The following is a 15,659-nucleotide window of genomic DNA, read 5'->3' as shown; positions in this document are numbered from 1 at the left end:
TTGACCTTGAGATACGACCAAAATGTAACTGTTAAATCTATTCCTTCTCCTGTTTAAAGTATCGACTAATGTTTGACTCTAAATCTTTTACTTCGTTTGTTTTACCATATGTTTTTCTATATAAGACGACGACGTTATAATAATGAGCTCCAGCTAACATTATTAATTTAGTGACGTTATCTATAACAGATGATAAAGGATAATTAAAAAATACTGTTTTCTGCTTGTCAACTTAAGTCATTGGAACAATAAATTTAAGAGACTTAATCGAAAAGTATAAGAAAAAAAATCGTCAATGGCTTAAGAATAAACATAAAACGTTGCGAAGCGAGAAACAACACAACTAAATTTTTTTTAATTATTTAAACTATAATTCATAATAACTGAAAGAGCCCGCCTTCAACTTTAATTATTAATGATCTGACGCTACGATATATTTATCGAGATTCTCTTTCCCCTTCCGTTAGAGGTTGGACTAAAATCTGAATTTAATTCAATTTTATCGTACAACTACACTCACATAAAATAAAAGCTCAAGTTTTCATCACATTTAAAAAAAAAGAATAACACACCAAATCTACTGAAATTTTTCCCCTTTCACATCTTCTAGATGTCACGCACACAAAGACACATCATCGGCTATACAACCACACAAAATACAATCATAACCAAAAATATAATAAAATATAAATGCTTTCATGGCTTGCATTTTGACACATACATATTTATGGATACTGATTGCATTTTCCGGTTTGTTGGTGTTGGTTTCGTGGGGTAAACATGCTCTCGAAACAGCACAATCTACCATCGTTTGTCAGTGTAAAAACGAACGTCGTGCTAGTAACTGTTTTGTATTATTGTTTCGAATTCAAGACGTTTTTGAATGTGCTTTCCATCAATTTAATTTTGTCGATTAATTTATTATGATGTGAGACATTTTTAACAGTGAATTTGAAGAAGAAGAAAAAACAATTAAAAGAAAAATAATTTAAAAAAAACTGTTTCAAGAAAAAATTGATCGAAAATGTTTAAAAAAAACATCTTGATTTATATGAATAAAGTAATTTTCACTTGTTTAGTATGATGATGAATAATGATTAGAATTTCATTAAAATCGATGTGAAGAAATTTAATCGGTTTTCCAATAATAAAATTAAAAACTTTTTATATTTCGAATTTACACGAAAAATTATAAACAAAAATTAATAACAAAAAAATCCAACTCTGTTGAAATTAAAAGGAAAATCGTTCCATTCAATTCGTATTTTTAGAATATTCGGGCAGATTTAATTGAAAATGGGTTTTTGAATGAAAAAAACAAATTATTTGTTAAAAAGTAATAAAAAGATATAAAAATAAACACGGAGAATGGAAATCTTTTCGGTTAAGCGGGTACATCGACCCGCATTACATTGTATGAAAGAGCATTCGGCGATAGCTGCATCTCTTAATAACGCAATTAATCTTTATTAAATTTATATCAACAGTGTGAATCGATAAAACCAGAAAAAGTAATAAAAACTTGAAAAACAAACACAATAAAAAGTTAAAAAACAATCAAACGTTTGCTCGTAACCGCATAAATTGTTTTGCGGTCACACTTGCACCAGAACAACACACACACATAAATAGAACAGAAAAAAAATCCACGAAATCGACTCGGATTTATATGATTGAGCAATTGAAACGTTTTTCGAAATGTCTGAAACGCCGCCACCAAAATCTGTAACTCCAGTTACCACTCAGAATACCGATCAACCGAGGTCGACAAGCCCACCATCGAATTCGCCCATTCACAACACTTCGCAAGCGAATCTTTCACCAAAAGAACAACAACAGCAACAGTCGCAACAGGGTCAATCGTCGACGCTCTCGTCAACGCCATCAAATCAACCGAATTCATCACAACAGTTCTGTCTGAGATGGAACAATTACCAAACCAATTTGACTAGTGTATTCGATCAGCTGTTACAGAATGAGTCATTCGTTGATGTGACCCTGGCTTGTGATGGCCATTCGATAAAGGCCCATAAAATGGTGCTGTCCGCCTGCAGTCCCTACTTCCAGAGCTTATTTTTCGATAATCCGTGCCAGCACCCGATCATCATAATGAGGGATGTTAAATGGCCGGAATTGAAAGCTGCTGTTGAATTTATGTACAAAGGCGAGATAAATGTAAGTCAAGATCAAATCGGTCCACTTCTACGAGTGGCTGAAATGCTAAAAATTCGTGGACTGGCCGATGTAAACGGCAGCGATCAAGAATTGGTTACGCCTCATCAGAGTACAGTATTACCGCCAATTGCGAGCGTCTCAAAAAAGCAAAGACTAACGTCCAAGGATTGGGATAGCGTAAGCGGTAGCAATGTAGACGTAGCACCCAGTACACGGCATCGAAAACGCCGATGGCCATCAACCGAAAATAGTAGTACAGCAGGCAGTCCACCCGTTCTACCGTCAACAACGCCAGACAATATGGATGCACAGTCACCAATTCCACCAAATTCAATTTCGTCAATATCTCATCCACCGTCAACACCAACACCGATACCACCGTTTCCCATTCCATCGTCAATTGACGGCATGGGCCTATCGTCGTTGGGAATGACTCATAATGATGACATGGAAATCAAGCCAGGAATAGCTGAGATGATTCGCGAAGAGGAAAGAGTGAGTATTTTTTCGTTGTTGTTGTTGTTGTTGAATTTTTAAACCATTTTTTATCCTCCATCTTCGTCTTGTCGTTGTTTTATATTTTCTTATTTTTTTTTAACCCGTAACTAATTAAGACAAAGTTTTCGAGAAAATGAAATTAATTTAAATAAATTGACGATAAATTCTAATTACACGACATAATATATAAATATCTATGCATCTCAAGACACAGAACCGTTTTCTATAGACGACCCCGAATGTGTCACACTTTCATCCAATATAATGTTTGTGTTAAAACACAAACATGAATTTTGTTTATTTTCGTCTGCCACGTTTTTGCATCCCGCTTATTTTTTTTTGTCCCCAGAGTATCTCCTCTGTGCACTGGTAAATATTGAGTGTATTTTTTTTGTTCTGTCAGAGCAGTTATGTTGTGATTTCTATACGTACAGTATACCTACATGTATATAATATTGTGTCATATCCAGAAAGATTGTGTATTTTTGCATGGTATATATGAAAATGAAAATTTCATCTTGTCCGTGTGGTTCGGTTTCGTTAGCTAAACGGTACACAAAGTTTCGGTACAATCAGCTGCAATGATATATGTGTGTTTGCTTATACACGAAAGAAAATTTTCTTAAGTGTTACTCGAAGAGTGCAGAGAATATGCGTTTTCTTCATTTTCCTTTTGATCGTGCCATTCTTGAACACGAAAAAAAAAACTCAAGTTGGTATTAGTTGGGGTATTTTCTATTGACGAACACCGAGGTAAAATACTATGTTAGGGTTGCCGTTTAACATTTCGTGTGTAAATGTACACTCGTTAAAATATCCAGGGATAAATTGGTCGTTGATGTGTTGATTTTTGTGCATATCGCATTTACGGGAGAATCAAAAATTTATTATTTATGAACAGCGGCGGGAATTATTAATTAACCAGGGATATTAGACCAAAACGTTAGTTGACCTACACGCTCCTCTATTGATGTCTCATATATCTTTTCAATATTCCGTCAAAACTATGAATAGTATATTACGTCGTTGTTTGGACGGTTTTATGTTGACGAACGAGCAGCGCTTACCTCGCTCCGAAGTCTCCAATAGTCAACGTAGTCTCCATTAGTTATTTTAACGAACTAGGGAGCGAGGCATTTGTACAAATGTTCGAGAGCGTTAGTTAGAAGAGAGGAGAATAATGGTGTACATCTTTTTTACTGCTCTAACCAACGCTTTATTACATTTGTACAAATGCCTCGCTTCCTATGTCTAAACTATTTTTTTTAATTCTAAAAAAATACGGTTCCAATATTTTAGCCTTCTGGACCAGAAAAACATTTTATTAGCCCAATATCCCACATTCCCCGAAATCTGAGCTGGCCCAACGTGTGATGCAACTACACAAGTCAAATTAACACTCCAAGCCATTACTTGCTGGAACCTCCAAAAAAGAGGTTTAACGCTTGTTTTCGTGTAGGAAAACGAGTTTTTCAGGGTGGAACGAATAATAGTTTCTTGAAAAGTCCGAAATTCCGCTGGAATAAAAGGCAGGTAATGATTCACGTGGAGTGTTGCGTGTCAAATTTGAAACAAAACACCTATCATCATTTTCCCTGATTGTCCAGTGTAGAGGTTCATCCTTCCCTATAATGACAGTAACTCTGTCCAAATACCAATTTAACTCATTTGTAGCACTAACGAAAACAACAGCAATAAATTGACTTTCAAGTTACAAACCAAAAAAAAAACAATTCAAACAATTTTTTCAATTTCGATTGTGTATAATGCATGTGCGCTGACCCAAGTATTGCTTGCAGTGGTTTAATAGAAGAATTTCGATGTTTTGAAACAAATTGTATGCGGAATTTAAAGGGGAAACTGTTGTGTTTTCAATCCTCATATATTTAGATTGACTCTGACAAAGTTTTGAAATTGTTCATTGAAGTAGTAGAATCAAAACAAAAAAAACCGCACTGCGTTTCACAAGATCTTACTCTAACCGCATCTTACTCGAAACCTAATCTCAATAGAACCCGTTCGTTTGAATTTCATGCCTCTAATCTACTCACTACCTTCCACTTCCAATACATCAGCGAACTTGCAATATAATCAACAGTTTCATATTATGATGCATTGTAAACTAATTGGTCGTGCTACCGTTTTCATTAGTTACAATCTTCAAATAATTCAATCCATATTGTCGTTGTATCCTTCCATCAAATGCCCATTATATCGAAACATTCATGTTCAAAATTCAAGACTGTGTCATCTCTGAACTTTCGAACTGTTTAAAGATCAAATTAAACTATAACGAAAACCTCTTCACCCACCAATCCGTCTACGGTTATCGATCCGAATAATTACTTTACTTATGAACATGTGAGACCGTGCGATATAATATATTGAAATTGGTAAATTATATAAATCCTGCATGCACGATGATGACGCTTAAATGTAATGGAATTTAGAGAATTTCTTTAATAAAAATGACTTTAAACCACTTTTAAATAAAATATGTTGAGTTTGAATTTTATTCCGCTGCAAATGCAAAAATAAACACATGAGGCGTTTGGAATACTCATATTTTATGTGTGTATGGATATATATGTTAACCGTACACATAAAGTTGTGTGTACAAAATGAGAAGATGAAAAAAACAGAAGTTCTATTCAACATTTTTAATAGCATCCTAAATAAGAAACAACATCGTATGCACGTATTTTCTAAGTAACATTCATTTAATATTTATGCAGCTCTAAATATTAAATATTATTTGAAAAGAACCTTTCTTGTCGAATCGCAAGGGATATTATATAACACGGGTAAACTGGGAGAATAATTTCTCTGCTTGCTAGTCTGGATTTTTATTTCAATACTTACTGTTTTTACGCGAAGTTTTTTTTTCGTTCTTCTCTTACTTGTTTCCATGTTTTCCTTTATATTTTTGTCGTAAATAAATTGTTAACTAATGAAAATGGGGGTTTAAAATTTATTGTTTATTTTTTTCCTGCCAAGCTTTCGGTTGTGAGAATAAAAATTAAAAATTAATTTATGTGCTTATGCTATGCAAAGTTAATCAAAAGCATCAGAAGTCCGTGACAAGGAAAGCAAATGAAATGAAGGAAATCAATTTAATAATTGATTTTCGATTTTGTTTTATCAAATATCAAATGGCTGGATATTTTAGATAGAAGAACTGGCTACAATTGAAATGAGTTTTTTTTAAATAAAAATTTGTATCGCTTACTACCAACAATAGGAAAGAAATATTCGACCGAGATCTACTAGATCTATTCATTATATTCTACTGACGTATCACTCATACAAATCTCTAATAATTCGACTTTAGAACAATAATGCTCCAGCTCAATCCTTCTAATGGCATCAATTAAGTTTATCAAAAGGACCTCATCTCTTACTGTACTGGGTTCGTCGGAATTTGTTAAGGCTGTATTTTGACTTACAAATCTTGCCATTGGGAACGTTTTGAAATGCAGTACATTAATATATTGAAAATGAACTCAAATGAATTGCAAGTTTTTCCGCACTTCCATAAAACCACCACGACACTTACCCACACCACAGTTTAAATGAGTTTATTGCATTAACTTTCAACTTTCATTGACGGCGTAGAATTTACGAATCAGTCCAGAGATTCACATGCTATGAGAACCGAACCACACTCAGAAACTTTTATATTTAGAAATATATCGAAGTCTTGTACTTCATTTGGGTAAAGTATCGTCTTGTGTTTGATCCAAAATCTACGACTTCATTAGTTTGAGTATACATCTCACAATATATAAGAGAACACAAGCCAGAGCTCATCGCTTTTTATTGTCGTTCTTGTACATAGCAGATGACTATCTGTTTACATTCGTGTGTCTCAGCATTATTTAAAAAGAAGTTCATGGAATCCGATAACTAAAATATGTTCAGATTTTTCTAATCGACTTTAAACAACATACTTTAATCGCCTCGGACCTATAATATTGTTTACCAAAAGACATTCCTCTCCTATTTTACTGATTCCTTCGGCTTTAGTCATTTTTACACAGGATTTCTCAATAAAAGCTTAAAAAAACTGAATTCGATTTAAGCGCTATTCACCCTCCGTTTATCTAGTGTTTTCGTTCCAACTTGAAATGGCAAATAGATATATCATTTGTCGAACTAAAAAACAGTTCTTGCAGCATTAAATACTATTATTAACGACGTCGTGACAAAAGGTATTTACGAATCAGCCCTAAGATCTGCTTACAATTAAAACCGTTACATATTCAGAAAGATTATCACAATATTGTTCAATGGATGCAAGTAAATTTTATATTGTCCAAACAACAAAAACCGATTTATTTAAACCTTTTACATTCAGTATTCATATAGCCATCTGCAAAGTAGTAAAAAACCATCTCAAGTCTGCCTTATGACTTTGTGGATAGGTTACTAAAACTCCTAGAAATGGCACTGGCTAATATTCCCACAAAATGTTTCAGCTTCACTAAAATCACCGTCGTCATTCGTTTGAACAGATTAGATAGATGGTTTTGTCTTGAAATCACGTAAAATAAAACGTAGCTAGGAAAACCGTAAATATGTTTAATTGACAAAACTAAGCAAAATTAATCAATATGCTGAAAACGTGACGTAACAAGCAAATTAAATTAAAAAAATTTCTAGTCATAAACATAATATGGAATCCTAAACATTTCAACAATTAATATTTCAAGTTTTTTTCTTTAAATAAATCGTCACAATAAAGTGACGGATGTCAGTAATTTATTTTAATAAAACCAACAAAATTATTATCTCAATTTAACAATTAGATTATACAAGATATTATTGTGGTCTACAGTCAGTAGGTTATGATAATTTTATTTTTCTGTATTTTCTGAAAATAAATTTTAGTGTTAAGAACACAAGATAAACATGTGTAAGTCGACGTATTAATATATTAATAAAATGTTTCATTTGCATTTTAAATTAAATCACACAAAATAAAAAAAAAACAAGCAAGGCAACAACAGAAATTATTCTGCAACGTTATTCGGAATTTGCATAGCTGAAAAACTTAAATAAAAAACACCGATGACCTTTGCAACAATAAAACAAAATAAATTTTTAATTAGTAATTTGTTGACTTAATAGTTTTTCAATAAAATGTTTATTTTTGTACATTTCAATTTATTTATCGTTACAAAAACTAATAATAATAATAATTAAAGGACAAACATGCGAGCAAAAATGTACTGTAGCAGAAAGAACATACATAGGGTAACCAAGAAAATTTGCTGTTTAAAACTGTTGTTAGATAATAATATGTTTGGAATGCACAAATTATCTAATATTATCGTACACATCTTATGTATACAGAAAACTAAAGAAATTAATCTTACCTAAAAGCGCGATCAATAATAAAGGGATCAGTGAACACATAGTTCTCCCCATGCATTTATATTATTGACTGCGAGCTGCATTCATACATCGTACGTATTACTTTATTAATGAAGTCTGATTATGTCGGTATTGCAGTAGGGGCAACAAGGTGCATCTTATTCTCATTTGGCACAATATTGAATGTAACAATTTTTACATGAATGTCAGAAACGATTATTTGTGATAGGTGATATGGGTAGATAGACGTCTGAAGTCTCAATTGAGAAAATTTCTAATTTAAAACTAGGAAAGGTGAATTAGAATTCCCAATGTACAAAACTATGTTGCTGATGTTGACACTGGATCAAACCAGGGCTTATTATTGGGAAGTTTAATTCTTCAATTCCAAAAAAAATCTGAAAAATTCTATAAATTCCGAAAATTTAGAATAAATTCTGAAAATTCCGAAAAAATTCTATAAATTCCAAAAAAAAGCTCAGAAATGTCTGAGAAAATTCTACAAAATTATCCCAATAATAAACCATGGTCTTTTTAATATATTTGCTTCTCAGTCTCGGATTTATATTGAAATGCTAAATGTAACATTATGTTGAATGTGCTAAATGTAACAAATGTAATATAAGGATTTTAAGTGTGTGCGAATTAATGTTCTCTTCCCGATAAGTACGACCAAGTTTCCTGATTTGAAACCCATACTCCGAGTTCAATTTCCCGATGTAACAAGACTGTTTTTCCGTGTAACTAAATGTTTTCCCAAGGAAAATCGGGCTTCATTAAAGTTTTTTGATTGTATGCATGCTGAATCTAATTTATGACATTGGAAATTATTCAATATCCTGAAATTAAAAACGTACGAATACTTCGGGAAAGAGCTTCAACATGAAATTTATTTTAAACGATTGTTGTGCAACCCTTGTCAATCAATTGGTTTCTGTGAATTGTAAGACTTGTGTTTTCGTTCGAAACTAATTGAAATAGAACGTAATTGAAACAATAAAACAAATTCAGCGACAACAGAACATAATATTAAATATATTTAATAACAAAACACGAGCTCAAGACAGCGTATAAAAAGCAAGCGAGTACGAATGTATATTATATATAGATACATATTCGATGTAAAACATTCAGTATAGGAGAGAACAATCATTCTCAATCTCAATCGTAAAATATTCAATTTAAACTTAACAAACGAAATATGGTTTTTTTTGCTTGTCTTCTTATTTTATTTCTCTTTATATTATTTTTATTATTTTATACTTTCATACATAATATATAGACGTAGTATACATGTGTCGTAGAGATATAATTTTTAAATAAATGTTCAATGTCAAATAAATTAAATTAAATTAATTAAATGAAGTTTTTCGTTCAAGAGTTCGTAATGTCGTACAAATATTGTATAACTGCGATGCGAAAGATAATTATAAAAAGAAAGGAAAAAAGAACTTCTAACAAATTATTGTCAAACTTAATTTAGTTTCGTCTTTTTGTTTCACTCTATCTAGACATTTCAATGAAACTTATACATTTTTAGTTGCATACTAATGTTTTTTTGTGAAAATAATTTTTGTTTTCTGTTACAATCGACAAATTGGACGTTCTGTAGCACTACGAGTTTTGTACAGTATGCTAAGGCTAAATATTGTTCTGGAGGTACACTAATAAATGAAAGTTTTTTTTTGAAAAACTAATTAGCTCAACTTAATAACAAATTTTAGCATTCGACAGGGTTAGTAAAATTAGATGCTCTGGCAAAACTATCCCTCTGCAATCAACTTAGACAATTCTTTTTTAAAAGTTTTCGCAGCGAAAATGAGCTCTTTAAGTTAAGAACAGACCTACAGTACTATGATGACACGTACAGGGTGCATAACCCATTTTTGAAATTTTTATAAGATGCTCGCCGTTCGCAGAATAAATTGAATTAAAAGAATTTTCTTTTAAATCAAACATAATTTGGAGTACATTGATTTGTTGCTTTACCGTCTTAAAAAGAACGAATAAAGATAGGTTGTTTTATAGTCTAAATGTACTACAATGTACAATGTACAATGCTGCAATTCAAATTTTACAATTTACATAAATTTGAGCCATTTCAATTTTTAAATGCATCATGGTAAAATATGCAGAACAACATTTTCTCTCGTGTCAACACTTTCTTCGCTTTTCCTTTTTTACATTTAAATTGAGTTATAGTACCGAATTGAATTGTTGTTGTCGACAACCTGCCCTAATCATATTACAACGAAACCTTTTTTTCAATCCCAACGGAAAAGCGAAGAAAAAACTTGATCCCCTGACGTACTACATTTTTAGTCCTCAATTTTGACTATGTTTTCATGGCAGATTCAAAAATTAAACAACACATGACAAGAAACTTTGTGTTTTTTTACAATCATATCTACGCTGGTTTTCAGCAATACCCATTCTTGTGTACGGTATAACAAGTTAGAAACTGAATGGAATTGGTGTTGTTAAACAAAAATGAAATAATTAATGATAATGCAAAGAAGTAGGATCCTTCGAAATTTCTATAATCGTTGTAATGCATTTCTTTCTGATGATCATATCCTGTAATAAGAATCAATTCTAACGAAAAACCAGTTTAAACTACCATTTGGAACACATAGGAATACAACACTCTTAATTATTTGAAAAAAGTAATAAAACATAAAAACAAGAAACCACACAGCTTAGTTTTTAATGTTCATTATCGTTATATTATAATGCCGAGAGAGTCTCTGGTTTTTTTTAAAGGTTTTTTTTTGTCTGAATTAGACGAAATCAATTTGAAATTATTATTTTATTTAATAACCTATTACTGAAAAATGTTGAGGTTTCTTTTTTTCTGTATTTAATATTTATTATTTATTTTATGTATTACGGAGAGAAAAATACATTTTGAGAAAAATATTTAATTTTTATTTTAAAACCATTAAAAAAAACTTTAACACGAAAAAAGCCTTGACTCATTAAATACAATTTTAAGCGATAAATAAATATTTTACTTTTTTATAAAATTACATTTTTATATATATTTATGAAACGTAGATGTATATATGAATGGATATTATGACGTCTACATATATGCATTAGGGTTTCCAGATCAAAAAACTGAAATAGATTACATCTCGTTCTGGAAAACAAGTACAGTGTTGGCATTTGAAAAAGAGTACCACATTTATATTATTATAAGAAAGTATTGAAACAATCGCACTTATGTCTAAGAGTCAAATGAGAAAATTCTGCCTGGCTTTTTCTGATGATTACGTTGTCACACATTGTCATAATAAATTCCACTACACTATTCTTAGTTGTTCGATTAGATGTTAAATAATAGCTCACTGTGCACACATATATCCTGTATCGAACAACCAAGAGAAAACAACGTAAATCCTACAATCAAAGATATTCACAATAAGTTATCCACAATTATAGAACCAAAACTGTGGATTCCTAATTTAGTTAGTTAATGTCAATATATCGACATACACCATTACTTCAAAATCATCTCGATTCATAAAGGTTCCAAGGTGCAGGCTCAGTCCCGTTCAGATTATCGTAATCATAATCGTACACTTAGTTGTACCTAAAGTCGACTTCAGATTAACCGATTCTATCGATGAGGTTCTGCTCAAAAAATATCAAAGTTGCAGCGAATATACAGCTGACTTAGTCTACTAAATTAATCCTTTTTTTCTACATTACTTGAACAGGGCAGTTTCTGTGGATGTAATACAACCGCAATAGTAGCGGGATAGTTTCAGATTGTGAAAAGTAGTGACAGGGTCTGGAGATGTGCGGCTTACTCGAAATTTAATCAGGATTTTTGGTTACGGCTTTAAAAATTTTCATTCGAGTTGAGCTACGGTTTTTGGTTAGCCAGGTTCGGTTGGGTTGATTATTCAGTGGATTTTTCAAAGTTTTTATTTAGAAATCCAATCAAGTCTATTATCAGACTTCCAAATAAATATATTTTCAACGATTTTGTGATCAAATCTACAATCTATTGAGAAGTAATTGTCCACCCTAAATACAAATAACAATTACATCGTATCTATCACATAGAACATTGTACTTTTGCTATCAAAAGTTCTCTCCTGCCGTTGCTTCCGTAAATTGTTCGAGCGATAGGTCTAAACGAGTTTTATAAATTTAATTCAGGTTGGGTTCAGGTCTCATCTCAAACAACGTTGAGTAGCCGTAATCTAAAAATTGTATGTCTGGAAACCCTAGTATGTATCATCATATATACATTTATATGTTGTATCTAGATATGAAACGAACATATCAAACAAAAACAAAAATAAAAATGTATTATACGACGACGCGCGTTACTTCTCTTTTGCCATTAGCATCATCGCGCACATACGCGCGTTTTCTCTTCTCTACAACATTACCAACATTACCAAACCATACTTAAATAATAATATTTAAAAGAAGCAGAAAAAAAAATGAGAATAAGGGGCCGTTCATAAATTACGTAACGCAAAAATCAACATTTTTCAGACCCCCCCCCCCCGGGTCTGTAACGCTAAAAGGGTCAAGTTTGACCCAATTTTGTTAGAACCGTAACGCTTGCCTCATACCCCCCCTCCCCCCTCTAGCGTTACGTAATTTATGAACGGCCCCTAAGAAGAATTAATGTATGCCTAACTAAATAAATATATTATATCGCATATAATAAATTTTTATAATATATAATAATAATATACAGACGAAAATAAAACCGCTTTGCTTGGTTTACAATTTATTTTATTATTTAACATCCGCTTAAGGAATTTTTCGTTGTTGTTTGCTCATATATATATTTTTTTCATTTTATATTTTCTTTAATATAATATTTTTTTCTTCGTTAAATAAAACAAGCTATTTAAATATTAAAATTTTTATATTAATAAAAAAGATGACAGAGAAAAAATATGAAATTTAATGGATTGTTGTTTTATCAGTTTAAAAAAAGACGAAGAATTTTTAATTATACAGTGTGACAATGTAATGTTGGCTTTATTATTATATTTGAAGATGAGAATTTATAAGTAAATAACAAAAAAAAAACTTTAGTTTTTTCTATTTGAATTGGTGTAGCAATAAGGCATATATTTGATAAAAAAAAATTTAACATAAATTGTCTTAGCACATAGACGTCTTATAAATAACGTAATCAACGATGGAATGCTGATGCGTGCTTAAGTAAAATGTAAATAATAAAAACGTTAACTATTTCAAATTATTTTATAGAAAGATGAAAACTGTTAAATTTTAACAACTGTGCTTGTCGCTTGTTTGTAATGTAAATAAACAAAATATTACAATGTATTTTGAGTAGTTGCATTATGAGCTTATAAATGCTTCAAAGTATTATAAAAATATATTTTTTAATACACAAATTTCCAACGAATATAGCTTGCCTTCACCATACAGTTATGCATTATGTATTTCCTTATTTTCATTTCATTACTCTGGATACTTGAAATATGAGTTAATAATTACAAAATGATGTGCTAACTAGAATTTTTTTTATAATAATTTTATTACTGTTATGTCACACACATATTCACTTCGAATTCATTCATTTTTTGTACAACAGGCTTTAAGTGGATTATATCCACTCGATAATGCATTTGATTTCATATTTTGTTGAATTTTGTTGCATTATGATGATTTTATTTTTATATTCAAGAAAATCTACTTATCTCATTGTGATTATCGCCTACAGGTGTCAGTATATTACTGTCATCAAAATTTAAATGGGTATGACAGATTGACTGGTTTTAGGGATGAACGTCATAAGTCAAAACTCGACAAAGAGGGACGTTTATGGCAGAGAGTATGTCTTTTTCTAAAACTGGTGCTTTCACTGCGAAAGCCTAATGAAGAATTATAAAGATCTTGTTTCAATTTTCTTATCGGCCCTCAGAAGTTGACGTTAAAGACGTACAATTACAGTCACCTGATTTTACATAGAGATCCTTTTAGTCTATTGAAGTAAAAGTTTTAGAAGTTTAACATTTAAAATATCTTACTGTCAAATTTTTTCTAAGAATTTTGTTGGATCATTGCGAATTCACAATAACATTCTCTGAAAAGAATGAGAGTGAGACATTTTAAATGTTAAGGATTGTACTTCAGGTGAGTGATTGTTTTAGAAAATATGTTAAAAATGTCGAGATATACTAACAAAGATTAAACAGTTGTTCAGTAAAAACGAGTTTGAAATTATAAGAAAAGAACCTATCAGGATTAGCATGTAAAAAGAGCACCCAAACGAACTAAAGCTTATGATACATCATTCGAAAGGTCTTGGCCTATAATTACTTTTAGTGGAGTATCAAACTCCAAAATGGAGTTATTAACGAAAATGTGAATTTTGTTTTTCATTTATTTCTCACTGGTGTGTTGACGTAAAAATCTGAAAAAATCTCAAAAAATGTCTGTCTGTTTAATTTTGTTGATACCGGTAAGAACGACTTTCAATATTGTAATGTTTCAATGTCCGATTTTTAGTAGACAATAGAACTATTATCATCTTTCTTTTCGCTTCTCACTATTGAGGAATCCTCAAGAAGATACTTTCAGACTCAGATGGACTTAGAGTTGTCGATTTTTTTTTAATTGACAAAACTTTCCAAGTATAAGAATGTCAGCAAAAAACACTAATGTAGGTATTAAGTAATAACTTATTGTATTTGTAGCGAATAATAGCTTACAACCTGGCGTCAAGCTCTATGTCATAGACAATTAACAAATAATTACATCGTTAGTGTTACATATTTAATTCAATAAATTTGTTGTTAATTATACGAAGCGTACATTTGAATATGCTTTTATGGAAATTTAACTGAACAGATCAAAAGTTGACAATCAATATCACGTCTTAAAATTATGATATCAAATATGAATAATTAATTTAATTACAGGGGAAAGTCAACCCGCAACCCATCACATATTGTATATGATTAACAACAATCTATTGAATTATTAAAAAACAACAGAAAGAAAAGAAATATTTATAATAAAAAAAATGCGTTTGTGTTGTGATGAACGAGTGTGTCCTCGTTTTTATTCCCATTACAACAAAATAATATACTAAACAGAAATAATTAATTAATATTGACATTTCTTGTGACAATAAATACGCTTTTTTTATTCCGACATGAAGTTTTACAACAAAGTAAATTAAATAATTAATTCAGTCGATGTTATATTAATATTTTCAAAATTCATAAATTCTTGTAAGAGTGTTATGTCCGAAATATACACAACGATGCTTTTAAAAAAAGGGTTGATTCGTGAGGAATTCAGGGTATGACCGAATCGTTCACCCATAAATTTATCACAATGATTACGATATCATATGCGAAGCGTAACAGTCGATATAATATACTGCATGTCAAATATTATATTATGGCCCTATACGATGTGTGTCTACACAGAAACATATTTTTTTCTATTTGTATTTTTGTTAAGAAATTATATTTTATGAATACAATACAAAATAGAAAAGCTCAAAAGGTGTGGTAAAATATAATTAATGTAAAAGATATAAATATTTTAGTCTAACATTCTTTTTTGAGTCTCGCAAATTCATTTTCCTCATAAAT

At 30.9% G+C, this 15,659-nt stretch overlaps 1 protein-coding gene across 2 annotated transcripts in view; it reads left to right on the top strand.

Annotated features, from left to right (window-relative positions):
• Positions 1 to 792: 792 nt before the first annotated feature.
• LOC119073461 (protein bric-a-brac 1-like) overlaps positions 793 to 15,659 on the top strand; it is a 28,953-nt gene continuing 14,086 nt past the window's right edge. For both annotated transcript variants that reach the window (XM_037178965.1, XM_037178964.1), the window contains exon 1: positions 793 to 2,670. In XM_037178965.1, coding sequence (XP_037034860.1) covers positions 1,699 to 2,670 — 972 coding nt within the window. In that variant the 5' untranslated portion in view covers positions 793 to 1,698. The remainder of the gene's footprint in view (positions 2,671 to 15,659) is intronic.

Source organism: Bradysia coprophila, unplaced genomic scaffold (genome assembly GCF_014529535.1).
Source record: "Bradysia coprophila strain Holo2 unplaced genomic scaffold, BU_Bcop_v1 contig_138, whole genome shotgun sequence".
NCBI classification, from domain to species: domain Eukaryota; kingdom Metazoa; phylum Arthropoda; class Insecta; order Diptera; family Sciaridae; genus Bradysia; species Bradysia coprophila.
The sequence above is the reverse complement of the archived record's forward strand: the minus strand, read 5'-3'. Positions and strand labels throughout refer to the sequence as shown.